This window comes from Fukomys damarensis, unplaced genomic scaffold (genome assembly GCF_012274545.1).
Source record: "Fukomys damarensis isolate Sample0158 unplaced genomic scaffold, DMR_v1.0_HiC HiC_scaffold_11, whole genome shotgun sequence".
In the NCBI taxonomy this organism is placed as follows: Eukaryota; Metazoa; Chordata; class Mammalia; order Rodentia; family Bathyergidae; genus Fukomys; species Fukomys damarensis.
In genome coordinates, this window is record NW_022900923.1 from 6,486,723 (window position 1) to 6,508,663 (window position 21,941).

The 21,941-nt window shown below is 40.5% G+C and overlaps 1 protein-coding gene across 1 annotated transcript in view; it reads right to left on the bottom strand.

Moving 5' to 3' along the window:
• The window catches only part of Kcnk2 (potassium two pore domain channel subfamily K member 2), a 173,750-nt gene extending 157,988 nt beyond the window's left edge, over positions 1-15,762 (bottom strand). The window contains exon 1 of the mRNA XM_033762040.1: positions 15,347-15,762. Coding sequence (XP_033617931.1) covers positions 15,347-15,380 — 34 coding nt within the window. The 5' untranslated portion in view covers positions 15,381-15,762. The remainder of the gene's footprint in view (positions 1-15,346) is intronic.
• Between the last annotated feature and the right edge of the window lie 6,179 nt (positions 15,763-21,941).

Here is a 21,941-nt window from a genome sequence, read left to right on the forward strand (position 1 = left end):
AAAAAAAAAAAAAAAAAAAACGCATGTGCCATGGCTGCTAGCAGCTTTATTCATTGTCAGTAAAAATTAGAAACAACCAGGAAGTCATTCCACAGGCAAAGGAATGAGCAACTCACGATCCATTTAGAATCCTCTGTGTCCCACACGAATGGATGATGACTCAACTAACTTCCGTGGCAACAGGACGGACCTCATGTGCATATTGCTGGGTGAAAGAAGACAAACCAAACGGTCGCATTTGTAAGATTTCAATCAATATGACACTAGGAGAAAGGCAGTCTGTAGGAAAAGAGATGAATGAGTGGATCCCAGGACTGGGAAAAGTCATCGCCATATTTATTCTGCGTTAATTCAGGAAGTCTAGTGAAAACGATGAGATAAGTGCATTGGTATAAATACTGGAAGTGAAACTCTATTTCCTAGACATGATTTATACTTAAAATCAATGACACTCAAAAAGGGAAATTTCTTATCAATGATAAAAATATTTGGTGGGATGGCTAGTTACAAAGGAACTGTATAGATGAGAATTCAATATTTAATGAGAGCGTTATTCAATTTGGGAAAGAAAATAAGAAGGAAATCTACTGATGGAAATTTTTCTCCAAACTGAATACACATTGTGAAACAGTTAAAATACTAATCCTATCTGGCCACGTCAGATATGAAAATATCAGATGGATCGAAATGTTAAATATAAAATATCACATCACTATTTATTTCACTAGGATTTCTGGGAAAGACCTAGACAGAGCTAAAAACAATAACTGTTGTGTGGCAGACAATACTATAAATACAGATACTAAACAAATGGGAGATTTAGAAAACATGTTTGGGATTCAGATGACAGATAAGTGTTTAAAAACTATAATTATATGAAAAGTGCTTTACAAATTGGCAAGAAACAGACAACAACCTAATAGAAAAATGAGCAACAAATATAGCAATTCACAGACAAGCAAATCCAAACAGCAGATAGATATGGGGAAATACTGCTTAAATTCACTAACATAAAAATGGAAACTGAACCAACAAAAAACTGTGACTTGAAATCTATTAGATAAGCAACATTTTTTGACAGTGACAATAATAGCACTGTCAGTAGAGATATGTGAGGAAAGTATTTTAAATGCTGCTAGTGGAAAAGTAAATTTGTACAGCTTCTTTAGTATGCAACCTGGAAATATTTATTAAATTTAAGAGGTACATAACACTTTGATCCAACAATCCATCTCCTGGATTTATATCTCACAGAATAAAGCTCCATGGTAACACAGGATATGTGAACCAAGATGTTTACTGCAACACTCTTTATAGGGCAAAAATGCATACACAAAGGGATAAATCGTGGTAACTCATACAAGAAGATATTATCAAGCCGCATCTGCTGTCCTAGAGGGATTCCCAAAAGTTATAGAGTGAAGAAGCAGATGCAAAGGAATGGTTTGACAAGGTTTTGCTTCTAGAGTAGAAACAATGATAAAAGCACATACGTGTCCATACACACATGTGTGTGCCCATGCGTGTATGTAATGTGTCTATAGTGTGTATACATATGACATTTGCATGTAAATGAGATACGGGTAGGGAACCACTGGGAACAATACAGAAGAATATATATAAGACTACATTAGTTTACCCTTGTAAAGTATACTATTTCTTACAGTGGTTGAGGGAGAAGAGGCAAAGGCAGAAGAGAGATAGCAGGGAGTAAGGATCGATGGAGGAAACCAAAAAGCAAAGACAACATTACACCCAGGGGAAAGCCTGATGATGATCTCACAGAAAGCGTAAGTGTTTGTGTGGGGATGCTCATCTCTTGACCCGTACAGACAAAGCAGAGCTACATTTACTGTTGTGTGTGCTCCTGCAAGCACGCAGGTACTCATTTATTTAACCTACGCCACAACGCTGGAAGGTTCAAACTATTGTTACCTTCACTGGATAAAGAGGAACCATGAAGTTAAGTGATTTACTTCCTCAGCATCACATACCGTGTGAGCTTCAGAGCTTGGATTTGAACCCAGGCAGCCTAACCCTGAAACACCATAACCACCTTGGCTCTTAGCCTATTTGTGTCCCAGACATGTCACTAAACTAAAGACACAAGTGGCACTGTATGTCTGGCTGAGCAAAAAGAAAGATGCTCCAGTCTGTAGTCAATTAAATTTGGTAGCTTTGGAGGGTAGGGATGGATTAAAAACTATGGAGGGAACTGTGCTTTGTTTTTCCGTATGACTGAAACAGATTGCATAAGCAGCCCAAAAGTCTCTTACATTGCATGCAAAACGATGAACAACTGAGGTTTTTGTTTTGTTTTTTGCAGTTGGGGCTCTTTGATATTTAAGCAACATTTGTTCCACGGGCTTCTCAGACATGAAACGCCTTATGAAGAAGAGAGCACTCAGTAGATGGATGAGATTTGGAGAAGTCTGAGAAATAACACGAGAACGAGCTTACCACAGACAACTGCAAGGCAGCTCTCGAAACCCAGGAGTGCACATGTCTGTGCATGAAAGCAGTGTCACAGAGCTGGAAGACTGCACAGACTCACACCGCCCTAAGTGCCAGAACTGGGCAAGTGTTATCCATTGTGCAAAGGGACTGGGCTTCCGCCATGCTAGGCCTCTTAAAATTGTGCGGTTCCTTCGAGAGCACCTTGCTCCCCGCCACTGCCCCCTCCTTAGCTGTGGCCTGAAAGTGCTCAGCATCTGTGTGGACCCAGCAAGCCCACAGTGTGTTAGCCCGAGAGTGGGCCTGGAAGAGGCACAGGCCGCATGCAGGTCTCCACACCTGCTGAGGTGTCCACACCCGAGCAAAGTCAACGCCCCCATCCACAGGTGACTGTAACCCTTGTGCAGCTTGTTTCTCAGGAGCAGATTTACTCTACACCCAGCTGTACTTTTCTAATGCTGGTTAGGACAATCCCCAGAGCAGAGGACACAGATTTCACCCTTCTCCTTTGTGTCCTTACAACAAAAAACACAGAAACAGGAGGGAGTAGAGGAGAGGAGACGAAATGAAACAAGCAAAATAGAGGGTGATGTGAAATGCAGGGTGGAGAGATCTAAGATCACAGCCACATCTCAACTAACTCAGCTTTGAACCACCTCTCCTGCAGATTCTTTTCCTGGGGAAAACAAAAAATTATTTTTTAAATTGTACAATTGTTCCACGTCATGCCCGTTGTTGGTGAAAACAAATGTCAACATCTATTATGTGATTATGAGGAGACACTCTCCAGTTGATGGATTTGAGTTATAACAGTGGTATTAGAAGCCAAAGCTGTTTGTAGCATGGCCAGACTCTCTATCTGGGGCACTCAGATATTGACAATGGTTGTGACGGAGTCATTTAATGTAAATGCTCTTATCTCCTTGAATTGTCTCACTGCTTCAGTGCAGCTCAGTTCGAACTATAAAATAACATTGGAGTGACACATATATACCTGGGGGACAGATTTTTAAAAGCTGGTTCATTAAGGGGTCACTGGACTGGATGTTCAGTTCCACACCACTGGGAAATAGAGAGGGATTCTCTTTGTCAGGAGGGTTCACAGAAAAGTACTGCCTGGAGCCTGAAGGGCTTGTGTGTTTCTAAGAATACATTTCTTTCCCTATCTAACCATACAGGGGGGGAAAAAGTACAACAAAAAAGCCAACTAAGCTTCAGAGAAAGCTCCTAAAATGCAAGAGAGATTTTGGAAAGGATTCGCACAGGTGTTTCACAGTAGCAATCGCGCTATTGAAATGGAAAGCTCACGTTTTTGGCCACCTCCTTCGATTCCCGAATCTGTAGGCTGTGGGAATCCACGTGGTAACAGCCCATACTCTTCGTGTTGGACTGTTGTATAAGTCAGCTATTTCCCTTTTCATTTCTAGGTATTCATTTTCACTCATGTGATTCATCACCACTCATAAAGCCGCTGACTGACTCTCAGCCCCCAGGAAGGAAAGAAGAAAGAAATCACAGACTTTAGAGCTTCAAAAGCCAAAGTCCTTCAATAGATATTAAGGCTGAAGGACGATGATTTGTGAGACCCAGAGTTTTTTCTCCTCCTTCCCACTCAGAAAGGATATTATCTGGATGGATAAAAGACAGAAAATTGGGGGGGGGGCAGATTAGATACTCTTGCATCCTGAGGAAGGGTATCCTGAGGAAGGGTATCCTGTGGCTTTCCCAAACCCTAGGCCAAGCCCCACAGTAAAAAGACTGCACATCCCTGGCAGATTTGAGGATTGAGAGGAGCCTATGATCAAAATTTGCTAAGGAAGATCTCAGCAAGGGAATGCATTTCTTGAAATATCCTGTATCCTGCTCAGCAAGGCAGTGTTGGATAGGGTATTGGTTAACCCACTGGTGAAGTTAGTTCCTTCACAGTTCAATCCCAGGGGTCTCTCACTCCAGTCACCTTGACTATCAAGATTAAATGGCACAAGTTTATCCCTTGTCAAAATGACACCTAATTACCTCTTCTTAAATCATGCTTACTCTCCCAAAAAAGGTCATCACAAGGTCATAATTCTCCCTAATATAATGTGACTGTCCCAGGTACAACTCAGACTGCATCAATTCCTCCCTCAAAGTCTCTAAAGTTCCATCGTTGCTCAAAAGTCCTGGTCAAAATATCCTCTGAGACTCAAGGCAAGCTCTTAAGCTGTGAATCCCCATAAAATTTAAAAAGCAATTTGCATGCTCCCAAAACACAATGGCACAGGATAAACATTCCCATTTCAAAGGGGCAACGTAGAGGAATAGGTAAGAATCAAATGAAAGCAAGACCAAACCCAGGAGGACAAACATTAAGACTGTAGCTCTGTGTCCAGCATCCAGAGCAGCCAGCGGTGCAATGTGAGATCCAGAGAACTTTGGCAGCCCTGCCTCTATAGCCCTGCTGGTTGCAGCCTATATGGCACCTCTCCTAAGCTGGTTCCACTTTCAGGCTACAGCTTTCCTTGGCAGACACTCCACACTCCTGGCATCTTCAATTTCCTGAGGTCTCCAAAGGAACTTCAGCCTCACTTGCACAGTTTCACACACTATCCTCTCAGAGGTTCCCAGCAGAAACACAGATATTGCCATGTATTGACCCTCCTAGTCCTTTCACCGAAATCTAGGTAGACACCTCAGTGACTGCACAGTTCATACCTGGAAGGCCAGTATCAATTGTATGACAACATCGTTTGCCATCAGTGTGAGCAGTAGCTAGGAACCCGTGGACCATGGATGTAGTGGCCTTTAGTATATGGATGGCTGGACTTGTGGAGGAACTTTTTTAGGTGGGCCTGAGTAAGCAGAGTGCTATGAACCTCTTTTCTCAAAGTAAGGTCTCTTGAAGGAGTTTACATTTTATGCCCTCAAAATGCAGTGTCTGGAGCCTTACAATTTCCGAACTACCCTCAAGGGTAGTTCAACAACCATACTTCTTATACATCTAACAGAGGACCATACCTCAAAAAGCACACTGAAGAACCATTGTGTTCTAGAAGAACTGATATTGAAAATACTTTTGGAATCCCCCTTCTGAAGTTAGTTTAGAGATAGTTTATCAGCTCTATGAAAAAAATAAGTGCTATCACTAGGTTTTATGCAAATTATAAGCCACACAAGAAAAGCAACGTCAATGTCATTGCATTCAGACTTTGTCTTTGATTATTAGTCGTTTTGCTAAGTTTAACATATTTATACAATAAATTTTGTCCTAAACATTATTAACAAAGTTTACAGCACAAAGCAATCCTTAAAGAATGCTCCCACTGGAAATATCCATCATGCTTTGGAATGGTACTTGGCAAGATACCAAAAGGTTGGCAAAACGGTAGTAAATCCAAGCCCATTTAAACAAGGGAGAAAAGGATGGTACCAGGAACTCTGACAAATGGTGCTGTGGTAATTCATGAGGAACAAAAGTATCCTATTTTTTCCCCTAAATATAGTACACTTTATAAATTGTGGTCATCTTTGTACAGAAAAAAAGAAAATAATAATTTTAAAAAAGGAGACACTACGAGAAGCGATTTGGCTTGTGTGTTCTGCAGATAGTAACCAAACATACTGGAAAACAGAGAACAGAGAGATAACCCAGACAGGTGCAGAAAGGCTCTTCCCTCCTTTCTCCACAAAGTGTCATGGGCCCTTCTCAACACTGTGCATCCCCAGCCCTAATCCCAATCACAGAGAAAGAGAATTAATTGAAATGTGTTCCAAATGAGAATGGCAAACAAGATTTTGCTACTTTATGTGTAGGATAAATTTTAAATATTTAATAAATATTATCACATTGGCACTGATCAATTGGAACAGACTCAACAGTAAATGGCCATATATTGAACATGATGCTGTCCACCTGTGGATCTCAGTGGAGTGCTGGACCTGCCCAGGGTGTTTCTCAAGAGAAAGAACGGCCCTTTTTTATATGTGCAAGGTAAGAAAGTCTTTTTTGCAAACCATTTCTTAAAGGTTTCTATTTCAAAAAAGCTAAAAGGAAAATGTAACTATGAGCAATTTTATTTATTCAGAAGACTAAAAACAAAATTATATGACTATACTGGAAGGATAATCTATGAAAAGGCAAAGCAGCACGTCACGAAGGAAATGCACAGCAAAGCAAAGCCACTCAGCTAATGGCCAGAAGTCCAAAGACAGAGCAAGCGGCTGGGATTCCACCACCCGCTCTGCAAGGATGCTCCAGAGAACTTCCCACTAGGCTCTATGTCTTGAAGACTTCACCACCTCACCATAGCACGGGGTTGGGGACCATACCATTCACACAAGGGCACCTGGAGGACACTCCAGTTCTAAACCACAGTAGCCACTGACCTAGAAGCCTACCTTTTGTACCTTGAACATGCTCAGAACACTCACATTAGCCTAAGTCAGGCAAAATCATCAGACACAAAGTCTTCTCCACAACGAAGTGCTGACTGTCTCGGGTCACTTCTCAAAGAGGATACAACACAAAGAGTATTAGCTGGCTTTTCTCATGACTTCTTGGCTGACCAGGAGCTGCAGCTATTGTCCCTACCTGGCATTGCTGATAGCCTGGGAAAAGGTCCAAGTCCAACTGTGAGGTTTTCTACTGAATACTCATCACGTTTTCAACATGAAAAGTCAAACAAATCATAAGTAGAACCATTATTAAGTACAGGACCATCTGTACTCTCAACATTTTTCTTTTCTTGTTGTTTGGAATAGACACCCCTCTGTTCCACATATTCAGAGGTTTAGAGCTTTGTAATCCACAGCCTTTTTCTTGGCTCCCTGGGCAGGGTGGCTAGCAGGAAAGAGCTTGCCAGGCAGGGAAGGTCTGCCCTGACTGGCCCAGTCTAAACAGACAGTGGAAGACAATCAAACCACCATTATAATTGTGTGGCCTGAGTCCTAGTTCCCTTGCAAGTTCTGATGTTATTCCAGGCCCTAGAACAACAGCCCCAAGGTATACATTTTCTACTAGTAGTAGACAGAGTTAGTCCCACTACTCTACACTTGTCAGTGCTTTATCAAGATACTTGTTTCAGGCAGCTTGACTATATTGTCCCCTTTTGTGTCTAAAATCTTCACCCACCCACGATGCTTTTTATGTAGTATGAGTTTAATCTCCTACTTTATGACTCCTCATGGTCAACATAAAGATTGAGCTACATTTTCTTCCAACCAAAATATAGACTTCTATACCCCAATTTCATCCTGCCACTTACTTCCCTCAACACATTCACCCGGCTTCTTTCACCAACCCTCACTGGAAATTATTCCCTTAACTACCAGTGCCTAAGACTGTATTTAGTGCTTTCTCCTTCTTCCTCTCAATGTCCCTCTCTTGAATTCAAACACCACTTTTCCCTAGATTCTCATTCATGGCTCTGCTCAATCTCAGCTTCCTGGTTGGCTTTTCTCTCGCCCCACCAAAGAGTGAACCCCAGCCCTCTTCTCGAAATGCCTCATCACACATAGCTCAGGTACAACTACTGATCCCGCTGATCATTCTGAACATTTTCATACAAACCTAGATTCATATCCCAGTGACCTAAGGGCCCCTTTAATCTCCCGTCTACCTGAAAGTTCAAACTCAGCATGGTCTGCATCTTGATTTCTTCTTCTTGCTATATCATTAAATTCACTTAATAAGGATGCATTGAGTGTGTCCGTACTAGGCATTTTTCTAGGTACAAGGCTGAAATCAATAGGAAAAAAATGTGCTTATACTCTTGAGGTATTCGATCTCGTTAAAGTTGCATCCTAATGAGGATCTTAAGTTACAGCGTTTAAGTTAATTTACATGAAGACATACTGAGCAGCTGCACAGCGGCATGTGTATCACAGTTTCTTTCACCAGGCCCATCCCTGTAACCAGCTGGACATCTATAGAATCAACTAGAAGTGTAGATCTGAGATCGTGCATGTCTGTGATATTTTTAGAATTATTTTCCAAACATGTCACACTGATTGTAACTGTGCCAGTAAAGTATGAGAGGGCCTGTTTCCTCACAGCTTTAACAACACAGACATCAAAATTTTTTCTTATCTGATTTCTCAAGTATTTACACAGAAATTGGCTATCAGTCTACTTAAAATTTCTTTGGAAGTAATCCATTTTTTCCTCTGGCTGATTTTAAGGTGTTCTATTTGTCTTTGAGGTTTTATAGTTTTACTGTAAAGAAGTTTGAAGGTGTGATTTCCTTTTTATTAGCCTGCTTGATGTTTTATGTATCTGTGGATGTATGACATTCATTATTTCTGGGAAATTACTAGCAATTACATGTTTGCATGGTGTCATTTCATCATTCTGTCAAACTAAAACATTTAGTATGTATTCGCCATTTGCTATGTGCTCTTTTTTCCCATTACACGTCACTTTTCCCCAGAATATTCCCAATGTATTTTCAATCTTCATGTCCTATCTATTGGGCACTACTTTTTATTTAAATTGACAAGTTAAAACTGTACATATTCCATGGGCAGCATGAACTTTTCATGTGCATGTGCATCATGGAATGGTGAAGTTAAGCTAATTAACATCTACACTGCTTCACGTATTTTTTGTAATAAGAATATTTAAATCTCCTCTCTCAGCAACTTTCTGGTCACCACAGTCCTTATGATGCACTAAACTTAATCCTCCTAAGGGAAATTTTGTATCCTGTAGCCATCACCCTCAGTCCTCCCAACCCCACACCCAGGTAACCATCGCCCCATTTTCTCCTTTTATCAGTTTGACTTCTTTAGCTTCTACAAGGAAAGGAGATTATGCAGTATTTGCCTTTCTGGGCCTTGGATATTGAATTAAACATGATGTCCTTTGAGCTTATCCATGCTGTCACAACTAACACACCTTCTCTGTTTTTTTAAAGTTGAGGCCAGAGATTTAGCTCAGTGGTACCTCTGCCTGCCTCACAAGCACAAGGACCTGAGTTCGATCCCCAGTGCCAAAAAAAGAAAAAGAAAGAAAGAAAGACAAGATTTATTAAAAGTTGAATAGTATTTCATTGCGTATATGAAGATGTGATCACAAAATGTGGTGAATGTTTACATGAAAAATGTGTTGCAGTAAAAGACACATTGCCACTAACTACCCTCTGAATATTCCCCTTCAGTTAGGATATATTTGTCTCATCACTATGAAAAGGCCATTTTGGAAGCCGCTAGGAAAGTCTTATTTTGTGAGTGTCTTTTCCTGGCTGTATCAATGTCCTCGATCTATTCAGAAAGTGAACAGCAGTTCCAGTCGGATAGAAATATTACAGTGCGTCCTCTGCACCTTTTCACCAGATCTGGGGCTGTGAGGCTCCTGGCTCTTCTTCAAAGTCAAAATGACCCCAAAAGGTAAATGTTTCGAGTCGACTCACAGCATCCAGGCAGCCAGTTCAGCACCGCTAAAGGCACACAAGGGGACCTCCAGAACGGCTTCAGAAAGTGACAAGGATGATGGGACTACCCGTGCTCAAAGTGAGAGAGCAAACATTCATCACCCTGTTCATCCACACCTCAGAATATATCACATCTGCTTAAGCTATCTGCCCTGCTTTAAGTGGTTTGTTTTCTTGCTATTGAATAGCTTGAGTTCCTCTTATGGCTTGGGCACTACTCCTTATAAAATGCACTTTGCAAATATTTTATCCTGTTCTTTACATCGTCTTTTCATTGGTTGTGTACTGTGCTGTGCAGAATCTTTACAATTCACATAGCCTCAAGTGGATGCTTTTTCCTTTGTTAGCTGTACTTTTGAGTTCATGTCAAAAAACAATAATAATAATTGCCCGGACCAATGTTATAGGATTTTTCCCTGTCCTTGTTTTCCTCCAGGAGTTTTATAGTTTCAGGTCTCACATTTAAGGCTTTAGTACATTCTGAATTGCTGTTTTATATGGTGTTACATAAGAGTTTAATTCTTCTGCATCAAGAGGGATATTTTAAATGAAGAATTTGTTCTGCGTCTTGATTATGGCTGTGTTTACAAGACTTTATATACTTAATTCACATAACCATACGCACAATCTTACTTGATGCAAAATTTTAAAAGAACTTAACACATAGCACAGATATACACAAAATAAACACAACAGAAGTCGGTCTCACTCTGATGTGCTGTATACCTGTGACAACTCTACGCAAGGAATGCAAACGTTGCGTACTGCAAACCTGTCCAAGGGAAAGGGAAGGAGATCAAGAGATGGGTGGGGGCGGGGAGGAAAGGGGATGAAAGTCTGAGTTAAGCTGTGTGCTGTACAGGTACCAATTCCCCACAGGAATGGAAACATCATGCGCTACAGACACATATCAGTAAATAACAAGTACAAAAAATGTTAGTCTTTCTCACCTGGAAGGAATGAAAGCTTGTGCCTTTCTCAAACATACATAAATTTAAAAAAAATAAACCTTTTAAAGTGAAGGAAAAGGAACTCTCTTTTAGAACTCTCTCTACTCTGGGTGGAAAGTCCAGGTAGGGGAAGCTACTGGCTGCTTTCACACTTTACAGTTCAGTTCACCTTGACCTAGTCATTAGGGCTTGAGAATAACGCAAACGGCCTCATAGAAACCAGACACTTTGGATTCGTGCTGCTTAGCGCCTCGGAACCACACTGCTGCACCTCAGCTGACCTGAGGGTGTTTCTCACAGAGTAAGAAATCACAGGACAGAACAGACTGAAATACCCCGCAGGACCAGGATCCATTCCATGACACAGGAAAGCACCTGAGCCAGCCATTCCATGCTTTCCTCTTTATGCTGCATTTTCATGAAAAGTCACCAACCAAAAGCATTTTGTGCTGAAGATGTAATGTTAGGCTTCTAAATGGGGGGGAAAAAAAAAACAGGCACTGAGCTAAAAGCACATTGAACATACAAGCTATTGATAAGAAAAAGTAAACATCTTTCATTTCTGAATAGCTTAGTGGTTAACTCCTGTGAGATATCTGGTCTCCACTGCTTTAGAGTTTTCTGTTTCTTGTACCTGTAACTGTAGTTCCTGCAAGTTACAGCTCTCAGTTGTGTCAAGGAACATATCTGATTACTACACTGAAATCATCAAGTATAACCAGGCCACGAGCCTCGAGGTCTACTAAGAGATACTTTATCAGCCTTTGAGCTGCTATGGAGCTGATTTTGTCCTGTTAATTTGAGACACACACACACACGCACGTGCACACACGCACACACACACACACACACACACACACACACACACACACACACACACAAGGCAGTTGGTCCAATAGATGTCATGGCAGCAACCAGGGAAGGTAGCCAAGAGTACATCCATGGCCTACATTGTAAGACAAACACCTACATGATTAAATAGAGTCTCTTTGTGCCCCTGAAGTGTTTGCAGCAAAATGCCAGTAGAGAAGACAATAAATTCCAGATTCTAAGGTCTTCCGTACAAGTTACTGAGGCCAAACCCAGTCATACTCTATCCTTTTTGTGTCTGGTTGGTTAGGCCACTATGGGTGCATAATATAAGTAAGTGTTAACTAGTGCTCAAGATTAAGACCTCTAGTAATGCAAGAGAGTACCAGACGAATCATGTATTCCTGGATCAAAATCAGAGATGACCATAAAACCATTAAATGAATTGTACATGTAAAGTTTAATTTCTTTATACCCACGTGTCTCATTAGACAATTCTGCTCATGTTCTGGGTTTAATATTCTCATCATGCAGCAAATGGAGTGAATGTAGCTTCCTTTTCCTTATCAAGGATACAAAAATGAAGTAATACGCATGGAAATGCTTGAAGAGAAAAATGCCACCATGTTGATGCAAGGTGATATTTTTAACCAGTCACTGCTGACTTATTCTCAAATGCCAGTGATTTTCCATATCTGTGCTATGTAAACACCACTTGAATCAGTTCAAATAATAGTATAAGAATGATGACTCAATCTAAGTGCTTTGCATGTGTGCGTGGAAAAAAAATGGACATAATAAATGAAATAATCAACATAAATTATCCACATAAAACTTTGATTTTTGCAGCCATCATACAGAGATGTCATAGGAAACATTTTGAAGGTGAACTTTATTTTAAACATTAAACTTTCAAAAAGATCACATCTACTGAAAATTACTTTGCTTTGCTGGCTACAGCAGATTTCTGAAGATTAGTAGACACAGGTTATATATAAAATGTGAACAGGGAAATTAGTTGGCAAGCAGTGTTGAATGCCCAACTGCATGGATTTTTACCATCTACTGCATGTAAACCATCTAAAACAAACACATGAAAACCTCTTCACTGTTTTTAATTCATGCATTCTGGTGGTCTTAAATCATTCTTTCACTGAGCTTGTAGCTTGGATTTACAATTTTCTTGTCTTAGGAGCCAATAAGTGTAGAACAGATAAATCAAGGACTCTAGATTAAATAGCTAGAATTGTTAGAACCTCAAAATTAGATCCCTAAAGCCCAGGAAGTTTAATCACCTTATCATACACTTACTATATTCCAAGTAGTTGACACAAATTGTCTCATTTAATATTTGTAACAATTCAAAGAAGGAAGACTTATTCACTCATTTTGCAGATAGGAAACTAGAGGCTTAGCACTGAGATAGTTTGCCCAAGTTCACACAGTGGTAAGTGGCGGTTCTAGGATTCCAGTGCATAGTTATCTAACTCAAAACATTGTTTTTTTCCCTTCTTGCTGAACTTTCTCATCAACAAGCTGCCCCCAGCAGTGGGAGACTCATTCCTCCTGATGCAACACATCTTTGGGCAGCTCTGGCTATAGATCTTTGGATGGCAAATAAATAACAAATTTAAAAAATAAAACATACTATAAAAATTCAAGTTATCATTTATGATCAATAAGTACATCTGATGCTGTCCTGCTCTGGGGTCTCTGAGAAGATAATTCTCAAAATTGTAGGCATTCTACCACATATTACTTGACTTGCACACAATAACCAAAAGCCATCTCTTTCCTTAAAAAAATTTTTTAAAGCCTGAGAACATCTAAAATATTGCATCATTTCTTGATTGAAATCCCAGAATTCTGCATAATACATCCAGATGATTTTAGCCTGGAAAAGTAACCATGCAGATGATATCCACAAATCTCCTGATTCTTGAAATAACTTCCAAGTGAATCCTTTAGCCTGTCTTATTCTCACTAGAACTACCATCTGATAGATATCCGCCCCCCAAAAAATGCACTGAGAAGTGGAAGACTGAACTCAACTGCTGAAGTGAAAATCTGCTTATCCATTTTTATATGGTGTTATATATCATATAATTAGGTCTACCCTAAAGGTATATGTAATTATCCAAACACATTTCACTTCAATGATAATCGTTGCTTAGATACAGCTTCTGTTGCTTCCTACCCAAAGGACCCAGCAACACTTCTAAGGAGGCTCAATAAAATCCCATGCACAGCATTCTGGATTCCTACTTGCAGTGGCAGAAGGACCAGAGTTCAGTGTAATAAATGTCTATACAACGCAGTCTAGAAAAGAATTTGAATGTGAGAAGCCTGTTATTTTCCATCGCAAAGATGGAGACAGTGTCGATGAAGAGTTTCCCCAACCTGTCCCGCTCTTGCCCACTCAATTCCTTTTCTTCATCCCTCTGGAAACACTCAGCTTGGGTCCAAGAGCTTTTGCATTCACTCACATCTCAATTCATGTTCGTGCCCAGACATCTGAAAGATGATCTCTCTGTGGAGGACTGGGCCAGTGTCTTGGCCTGCCCATCAGGCCTCGGCCAACTGGTTCCCAAAGTGCTCAGAACAAGCTCCACTGCCACGAACCAACAACAGAACTTCACATACTAATAGGAAACAAGCTGATACCTAGTTCTTTTATGTGCTGAATTGCTCTAAAAGCTGTGCGGCATTCTTCTAAATGGACGATAAGTTGAGCAAACTTTGTATTTCAAAAGGAAAGCAATCAAAAATAGTAATTAATTAAAATTTTTATTTTTAAATCAATCCTGTATCAATGAACACAGAACAATATGACCCCATTGTTATATAATTCCTTGTTAAAACACAATTCAGCCACATGCATGGATAATTCAAAAAGTAAAATTGTTATATAAAATGATTATTGTACCATCCTGGTGTTTGTCTTGATTCTCAACTGCAGGATTTATTGGGAATTCAAAAAATATCTGCTGGGGATGTATTACATGCCAGACACTAAAAATGGACTCACTATATTTAATATTTATATAGGGTTACACTTTTAATAAGCTTGATTCATATTTCTAAGACTACAACATATCTGTAAGATGAGAAGTCTCGGGGAGAGATACTCAAATAATTTTCAAAGAAGACTTCTTATCAAATACACTGTGAAATGTAAACAGAACCAAGGTGTTAGTTCCCAGGAGTTACATGAAGCTATCATACATTCGCTTCTCCCGTTTCCCAGATGCTAAGCCATCTCTTCTCAATCATTCAAATAAGACTTCCTCGGGAAACAGCCCATAGTTTCTCTAAATTACAAATAGTAGGTGTGAATCTGTATATGAGCATCTTGATTATAGGACTAACCCCATACAAAATCAAAGCAAATTAGCAGAATCCAAATGCAATGGAATTTATAGGTACATATATTGATCAACTTTGCATTCCCAGAAGCAACCCACCACACAATGCAAGTCTAAGCTATCGTGCCAATCACATAAAACATTCCCAGATTAACCTGCAATTTATTTCAGTATTGCAAGGTCATGGAAAAAATTCTAGTAACTAACCCTCTGTTGGAACCACCCAATGAGTTTAATTACAGACTTGTCTATAATGAAGACTCTCTACATCAAATACTTGCTTGGGAATCTACTCAGCATACTCTAGAAATTTTGAAAACCAAAAAAAAAGAGAGTTGGTTATTGCAAAGGTACTTACAGTAGAAATTCCTTTTTGCTCGTGGGTTCATCATTTGGCGATGTTTTCATCAGGAGTCATCGTGCTTTTGATCTTTAATGCCGTTCTCCCTCCAAGGTTTCTTGCCCGTAATTTCCAAAACAGAGTCACTTGGACTAACAAGCCATCGTCCCATAATGTTTCCTTTTTTTGTGTGAATGTTGCCCTGTAGATCGATTTCCTGTCCAAAAATGCTCAAAATGAACAAATGCTGCTGTGTGCAAGTGAAATGTGCTACTCAAATCCTCTGTTTCTGCAGTTCGGTTCAGGAAGAAATTCCCTGATTAAAGTGAGGAAGTGCATCTCAGTTGTTCCAGGGAACGTAAAAGGCAGAAGTTTCTTCCTTGTGAGTGAGCACAGCAAAGTTGCCGGGGTCATTTGCTTTCACCAGTTTGTGGCTCAAGCACTGTTCACACACGAAGCATCCATGTATTGTGTGCAGGATAAAGACCCTCCCAATTGCCACAGTAACAAAATCCCAAGTACATTTTCAAATCAGGCTTAGTGTGCTTTGAAGTACATAATGCTTTCCATTCCCGAAAGGACAAAGAGATCTACATGGTCAAAGTTTATTTTTAAGCTCATGTGCTTGCTAAGTGCAGTGGCAAACAGACTTGCTGTGCCTGTGCTGCCATTGCTGGAACCTATTAATGTAAACAGAGGGATCACTGGCCAAGAGCCACTTGGGCTTTCACGTCTTCCTTTCACCTTATCTAAATAGCTTTGATTATAACTTTTTAAATAGGACTGTTACCAATTTTCTCAACTTGCTTATTTGCAGAAGCAATATAAGGAAGGCAAATAAGAGGAAGATTATTTGAAGTAGCTTTTGCTGAGATTAAAAAAAAGTTAGCAATTTAAGTAGATTCTGTTTCTGGAAGGAGGCTGAGGGACACTGGAGACAGTAAAAATGGTAACAAATTTAAATAAAGTAATGAAAAAGATCAGAGGAGAGAAGGAGAAAAGAAATAAAAGAACAAAAGAGAGAGAGAGGAGAGATGCCTTGACTATTCTCAATAATTCTTAACATATTTTCTTACTGTTGGGAAAGCAAATTGCTCTGGTTTGTATAGCCCCCTACCAGCCTGCTCAACCCACCAAAATTAGTCCACATGTCATCTAATACCAGACTAAGACTTGTGGAAACACATTATTGCTCTATCAAAGCCATAACAAAATACAGCTGAGCAGAGAGCATTAGGTGGTAGGGTGACCCTGCGGTAACACAATCTGCGCTGTGGAATTTCGAGCCCAAATTTCAAACATCTGGTTTTGATATGGTAATAAATGTGATAATATACATTAAATACCAATGTTCAAGTAACATAATCCTTCCATCTGGCTGAAAAAATGCATGGTTTTCAAATTATACAAAAGATGGGTAGACAGATAAGTAGACAGACACTTATGCACAGACAAAAATGACCCTCTTATGTGCGTGTGCACACACACATACACACACAGCAATAGCAATGCACTGTCAACTGTGTTTTCAAGAGATAAGAGTGGTTTTTCACCACATTATTTTTTGTGCTTTTTTTTTGGACGCACTTTTGCTTGAGTGTACTAATTTGTAGGAGACTTGGCTGAGGTGGAGGGGAATAGAAAAGGAATGTGAAAAATAATCACATTAATTGGACCATACAGAGATTTGAACCTTTGACCTTGACTTCATTAGTGCCACCTCATGTTTTAATCTGATGAAGTACGCAGCCACCAGCAAGCTGAAAAATAAAATAAATCAGATTATCCTTATCCTGTTAAAACTTCATGGGGAAAAGGTCCCTGTATTTCAATTTCAAATATTACTATCATATCAGCTATCCAGTAATCCGGGGCTGCACATAGTACTAGAATACAGAAGGTGCCTCTAAACTAGCATTTTAGAATTAGACCAGTTGGTGGGAAAATACGGACGCATGATCTTCTAAATGTGAAAATGGAAGGCTGACAAAGTGACCTGTAGGAGAGAGGACACGTGCAGAAGCTGCTTGGAGAAGTCGCTCCGGGAATTACCTAGGACAATGAACATGAGTCCGAGAGAGTGGGATGAGTCTAATGTTGGTCGAGGGCTCACGAGACACAGAAAGCGAAAAGTTTTTACAGCGTTGTGTGACCCATTTCTGTTTATCCCCGTGTTTCCAGGGCCCTAGGCCCTGTGCTAAGAATGTAATTTTCTATTTTGCATACAATCACATAAACACACACAGAGCAAAAGGGTAGCAGAGGTGAGGAGGTCATTAAGATTAAGGCTGAGGTCTGAGCTGGGTTTGAGGAGAATTCGAATTTACTCTGCAGACAACAGGTGTCAGGATGTTGCAGGCAGTAGGACCATCGAGAGAGGCGTGGAATGACTGGTTCTGAAAAGTGATATATAAATAGGCACTTCCTGAACTCTAAAATTTCAGCAGAATTTTGGAAAAGGCAGGAAAACATGGTCCTGATTTGTCACCCTTAGGCAGCTCTGAGAACTTCCTAAGGGAGAAACCAAGTCTGGTCCACCTGGTGTCACAGAGATACAGGACACAAAGAGGATAAACAAGCCAGGCTGGCCCTCTGATCCTCAAAGGGGGCAGGAGTACATCTCACTCCAGCAGTATTCTGTTCTTTCGCCCAGCGAGGAGTCCTGCTCAGAGCGTGTTTGAACATCAAGAGTATTCAAGATTTATTCCTTCCTTTTCTCCTCCTGATGTTCAAAGCTTCATGAGTCAGGTGAATGGTATTTGAAAAGCTGGCACAAAACAAAAATCCCAAGTGCTCTTTCCTGGGCTGCGCCAAACCCAGACCTTTTCAAAGGCGTGAAAACATGCAGCCACATTGGTTCAGTTCCCCTTTCCTGGGCCCCTCTCCTTCCTGGTGCTGGCCAGCACCACATAGAAGTCTTGCGACATGAACCATTTCCGTGGAATTTTAAGTTCTGCCAAAAACAAGAGGGATTGGAAACTTCGTGAGAATGGCTATTCTTAGGAGATTTCCATCCCAGATTTCTAACTCGTGTGGCTCAGATAAGCATTTGAAATGCACTGCCAAACCTTCTGAGGTCCCCTAATGCATTTATTTCCACTCACATTTCTGCAGACAGACCTCAAAATAACAGTAAATGCAATGGTTTGTCGGAAACATCTTCTGCCTGCCAGCCGAGATCTCTTTACCTATGTGGACATGGGTTTGGAACGCCGCTTACAACACAAACATTGGGCTGGAATGTCCCCAGAACATGTTCAATTTTTAGATGAGACATATTTACATTCTCCCAAATCAAAACAATCAAACCCAAAGCAACTCTCCAGTTATTTTCTTTTGGGCAACTTCAAAATACAGTCAGAATAATTTCTTGGGGTAGGGTTAAGTGAGTAACTACTCTAGCTTTTCTTGCAGACTCATTTTTCATGAGAGCGGCACCTCAAGCCTACAGCCAAAATCTCTGTAATAGAAAAACTGTGTTAATTAGCCAGTCCTAGGTAACACACCTGCTGCAAAACTCAGTGGTCTAAACACTAAGTATTGATTAATTAAGTGTATTATTTTTGTTTATTTGTTGTTCATTATTCTGTGGGTTGATTGGACAATTCTGGTCTCTTCTATGCTCATCCAAGCAGTCAGGTGCATTGGGCAGGTGAAAGATGATCCTGACTAGATTCTTTAACTTTAGGATCCAGTGACTCCAAGCTGGTACCAAAAAGCCTGCGGAGTGACAATTACATTCTCTTCCTGTGTCTCTCACGTGTACCTTGTCTTTCACAGACTTTCATAGCAAGCCCAGGCATGGTCTCAGCCTAGCTTGAGAATGATTTCAAAGTAATCAGAAGTAACAAAGTAGAAATGTATAAACGTAATTTAAAGCCTCAGTTTGAGTCCATTTGTACAGGTCACGTTAGTCCGAGTAAGATACAAGCCGTGGTGAGAAGACACCTCCAAAGGAGGACAGGCATGAAAATCAGAGCCATCCAATCTGCCGCAGAAGCATTAGGAGTAAGACGCCTGTCATGGTTAGTTACTTAGATACGCCACAGACAACATCAGGGCCTCAACCTGTGGAGTTAGATTCCAGCACCCAGACAGATGAGTGAAGCCAAACCCCAAATTGGAGTGGGTGGGAAATGTCCCAAGAAAGCACAGGCAAAGCACCAAAATATGGGGCCGTGTTCAAGGCTGAGTTGGAGACGTGGTCAGAGACAAAAATAAGGAACACATATAGCGGGGCCAAATAAAGCCACCAGCCATGGTGGAAGCAGTTGACAAAAACTAACAGGAATTTAAAAGACGGAGGGTTGGTGGAGTAAATTTAATGATGACTGTTGGTAGAGTAGGACAAAGCAATCACAAAACCAACAGCTATAGGTGACAAGCAAGAGTAGAAGCCTTTGATTTGATAATTAAAAGTGGGGAGAAAGGGGACAGGAGAGCTCTACAGGGTTGGGGTTTGGGTTGGGGTTAGGGTCAGGGCTCAAGGGTGCACTGGCTACTCATCTCCAGCCAATAGTTTCCTTGAAGCATTGAGTGCCTACTATGTCAAAGTCTCAAAGTTTTAGAAAGAAACCTGAAATTTTATGCAGCATTTCCTGGTTTTTAAAATACTTTGGAAAACACCTGCAGGTGTCTATCTGCTTCTGCAAGTGTGAGCAAGAGTTGCATTTCCATGAGACCAGCTCTGCCTGTCCTGAATGGACTCTAAATCCATGTGCTTTGGACTTACATCAACAAATCAGAACAAATGAATTGCAATCAGTGCATAACCAGTTAACACAGAAATAATTGGATCATTCCAGATTACCAAACACACAGCTAGAGGGCTCCTGAAATTGTTGTTTCCCAGAGATTTTTCTACCCTAGAATTCTTCCATTCTCTGTATGCAACCCTTGAGGATATGTCCAGAACTCGACTTCAAACTTAATTGCCTTATTCTTAAAAACCAACTAACTCCTGACATTTTATTACATAATAATTTTCCATTTACAAATATATTGGCTTAATTTTATTTTGAGCCTGTTCACTGTTGATTTTTAGAATGCAATCTTTTTTCCCCCTATGGATCCCTTCCCATGGTTTCTAGAAAGCTTATTTATGGTTTAGCGCTTGTAAGAGTCTCATTCTGGACTCAAGTTTACTGGTCCTTCTCCTCCCTCTATTTGCATTGAGCTCCATGTCTCATTTTGTTCACTCTGGAGGGAAGCTGGAAGGAAGAATCTATTTTGTCAGTCTGGGAAGGCCTGTCTTCCTGGGCATCTTTTTCTAGACAATTTTTGGAAGCTCAACCTATTGATTTCCAGAAAAGTATGATTTTACTGCCTTGATTTTATCCAAGGGCACAAAAAGGTGTAAAGATATCTTTCTTTGGCTTCCTACATCAGGTCTTCTAAATGCATCTTTGTTGCTCCGTTTTAAGACTTTTAGTTGGTTCTCAATATATATAGCCATTCCAAATCTCAACATATTTTATGATCTATTTTATATGTGTTTACACATACCGCTGTTCCTTCTTTGATGCAGAGATTGGAGGGTGTACAATACATCGCTATGTTATTGGGGTGTCTGGATACTTACATTTGTCTTGCAGCAGACACATCTTCAGATCCTGTTTATATTCTCTCACCCTCACCTATTTCTCAGACCCTCAACAACCTCCTCCACTTCAGCCCCTGACCCTGAGATCCACCCACGGATCTGCTGCTTTGTTTCATATGTGAGACCAAGCAAGCAACATTTCTGGGGTCTCTGGTTTCTCCCACCATTTCCAAACTCAGATATCGGAAGCATTCACTGCACACAATACAATTTAGCTTCCCTAAAGCAACCAAGGGACCAGGAAATACAAACTCTGGAGTGTAAAGAATCCTGTTCCAAGGGCCAACACTGGCGCTGAGGGGGCAGAAGAAGGAAGAGAGCTGGTTAACAAACGTCATCACTCTTCTTCCCCCAGCTGGCCTGCTTAGAGGCAGGACTGGGTCCAGACGATGCTGCGTGGGCCCAGCAGGGTGGGGCTGATGAAGCTGAAGCAGCAGTGGCTCTTTGTGAAACAGGAGGCACGGGGTGGTGTAAGCTCCTGCATTTGCTTCCCACCTCGCCCTCACTCCAGTCACCATGGTCTCTTCCTACCGAGCCACCAGCAATTACTCTGCATGAGATCTCAGAGTCCAAGGGAATTCAGGGGAAGAGGGGGGCACAAGCACGCTTCTATGTATATGGTTACACATTTTCCCTTTGCTTTTTTTTGCAAAACATTGCACCATACTATAAGGACACTATAAAGTAAATATGAAGAATTCACCAACTACAGAAACCTTTGAGCTTTTGTTTTCTTTTTTTATAAATGTTTTCTTTGCTAGTGAAAGAAAGAAAAAAGGTTTACACAAAGTGATAAATATGAATTTTATGAAATATCAGTCTTCAGTTTTGGAAAATTATCATTAAGACATTGAACCCTCAGGAAAGTGGGATTATAGACCCTTCAAAGTTACATCTAATTGAAATGAGTACTTTCAGCTTACCATATTTTTACTTTTTAGTATAATAAGCCCTAAAGCAAAACGTCTGCTTTGCTTGTTGTCCGCTGAACTGACAGGACATGGTTTTAAA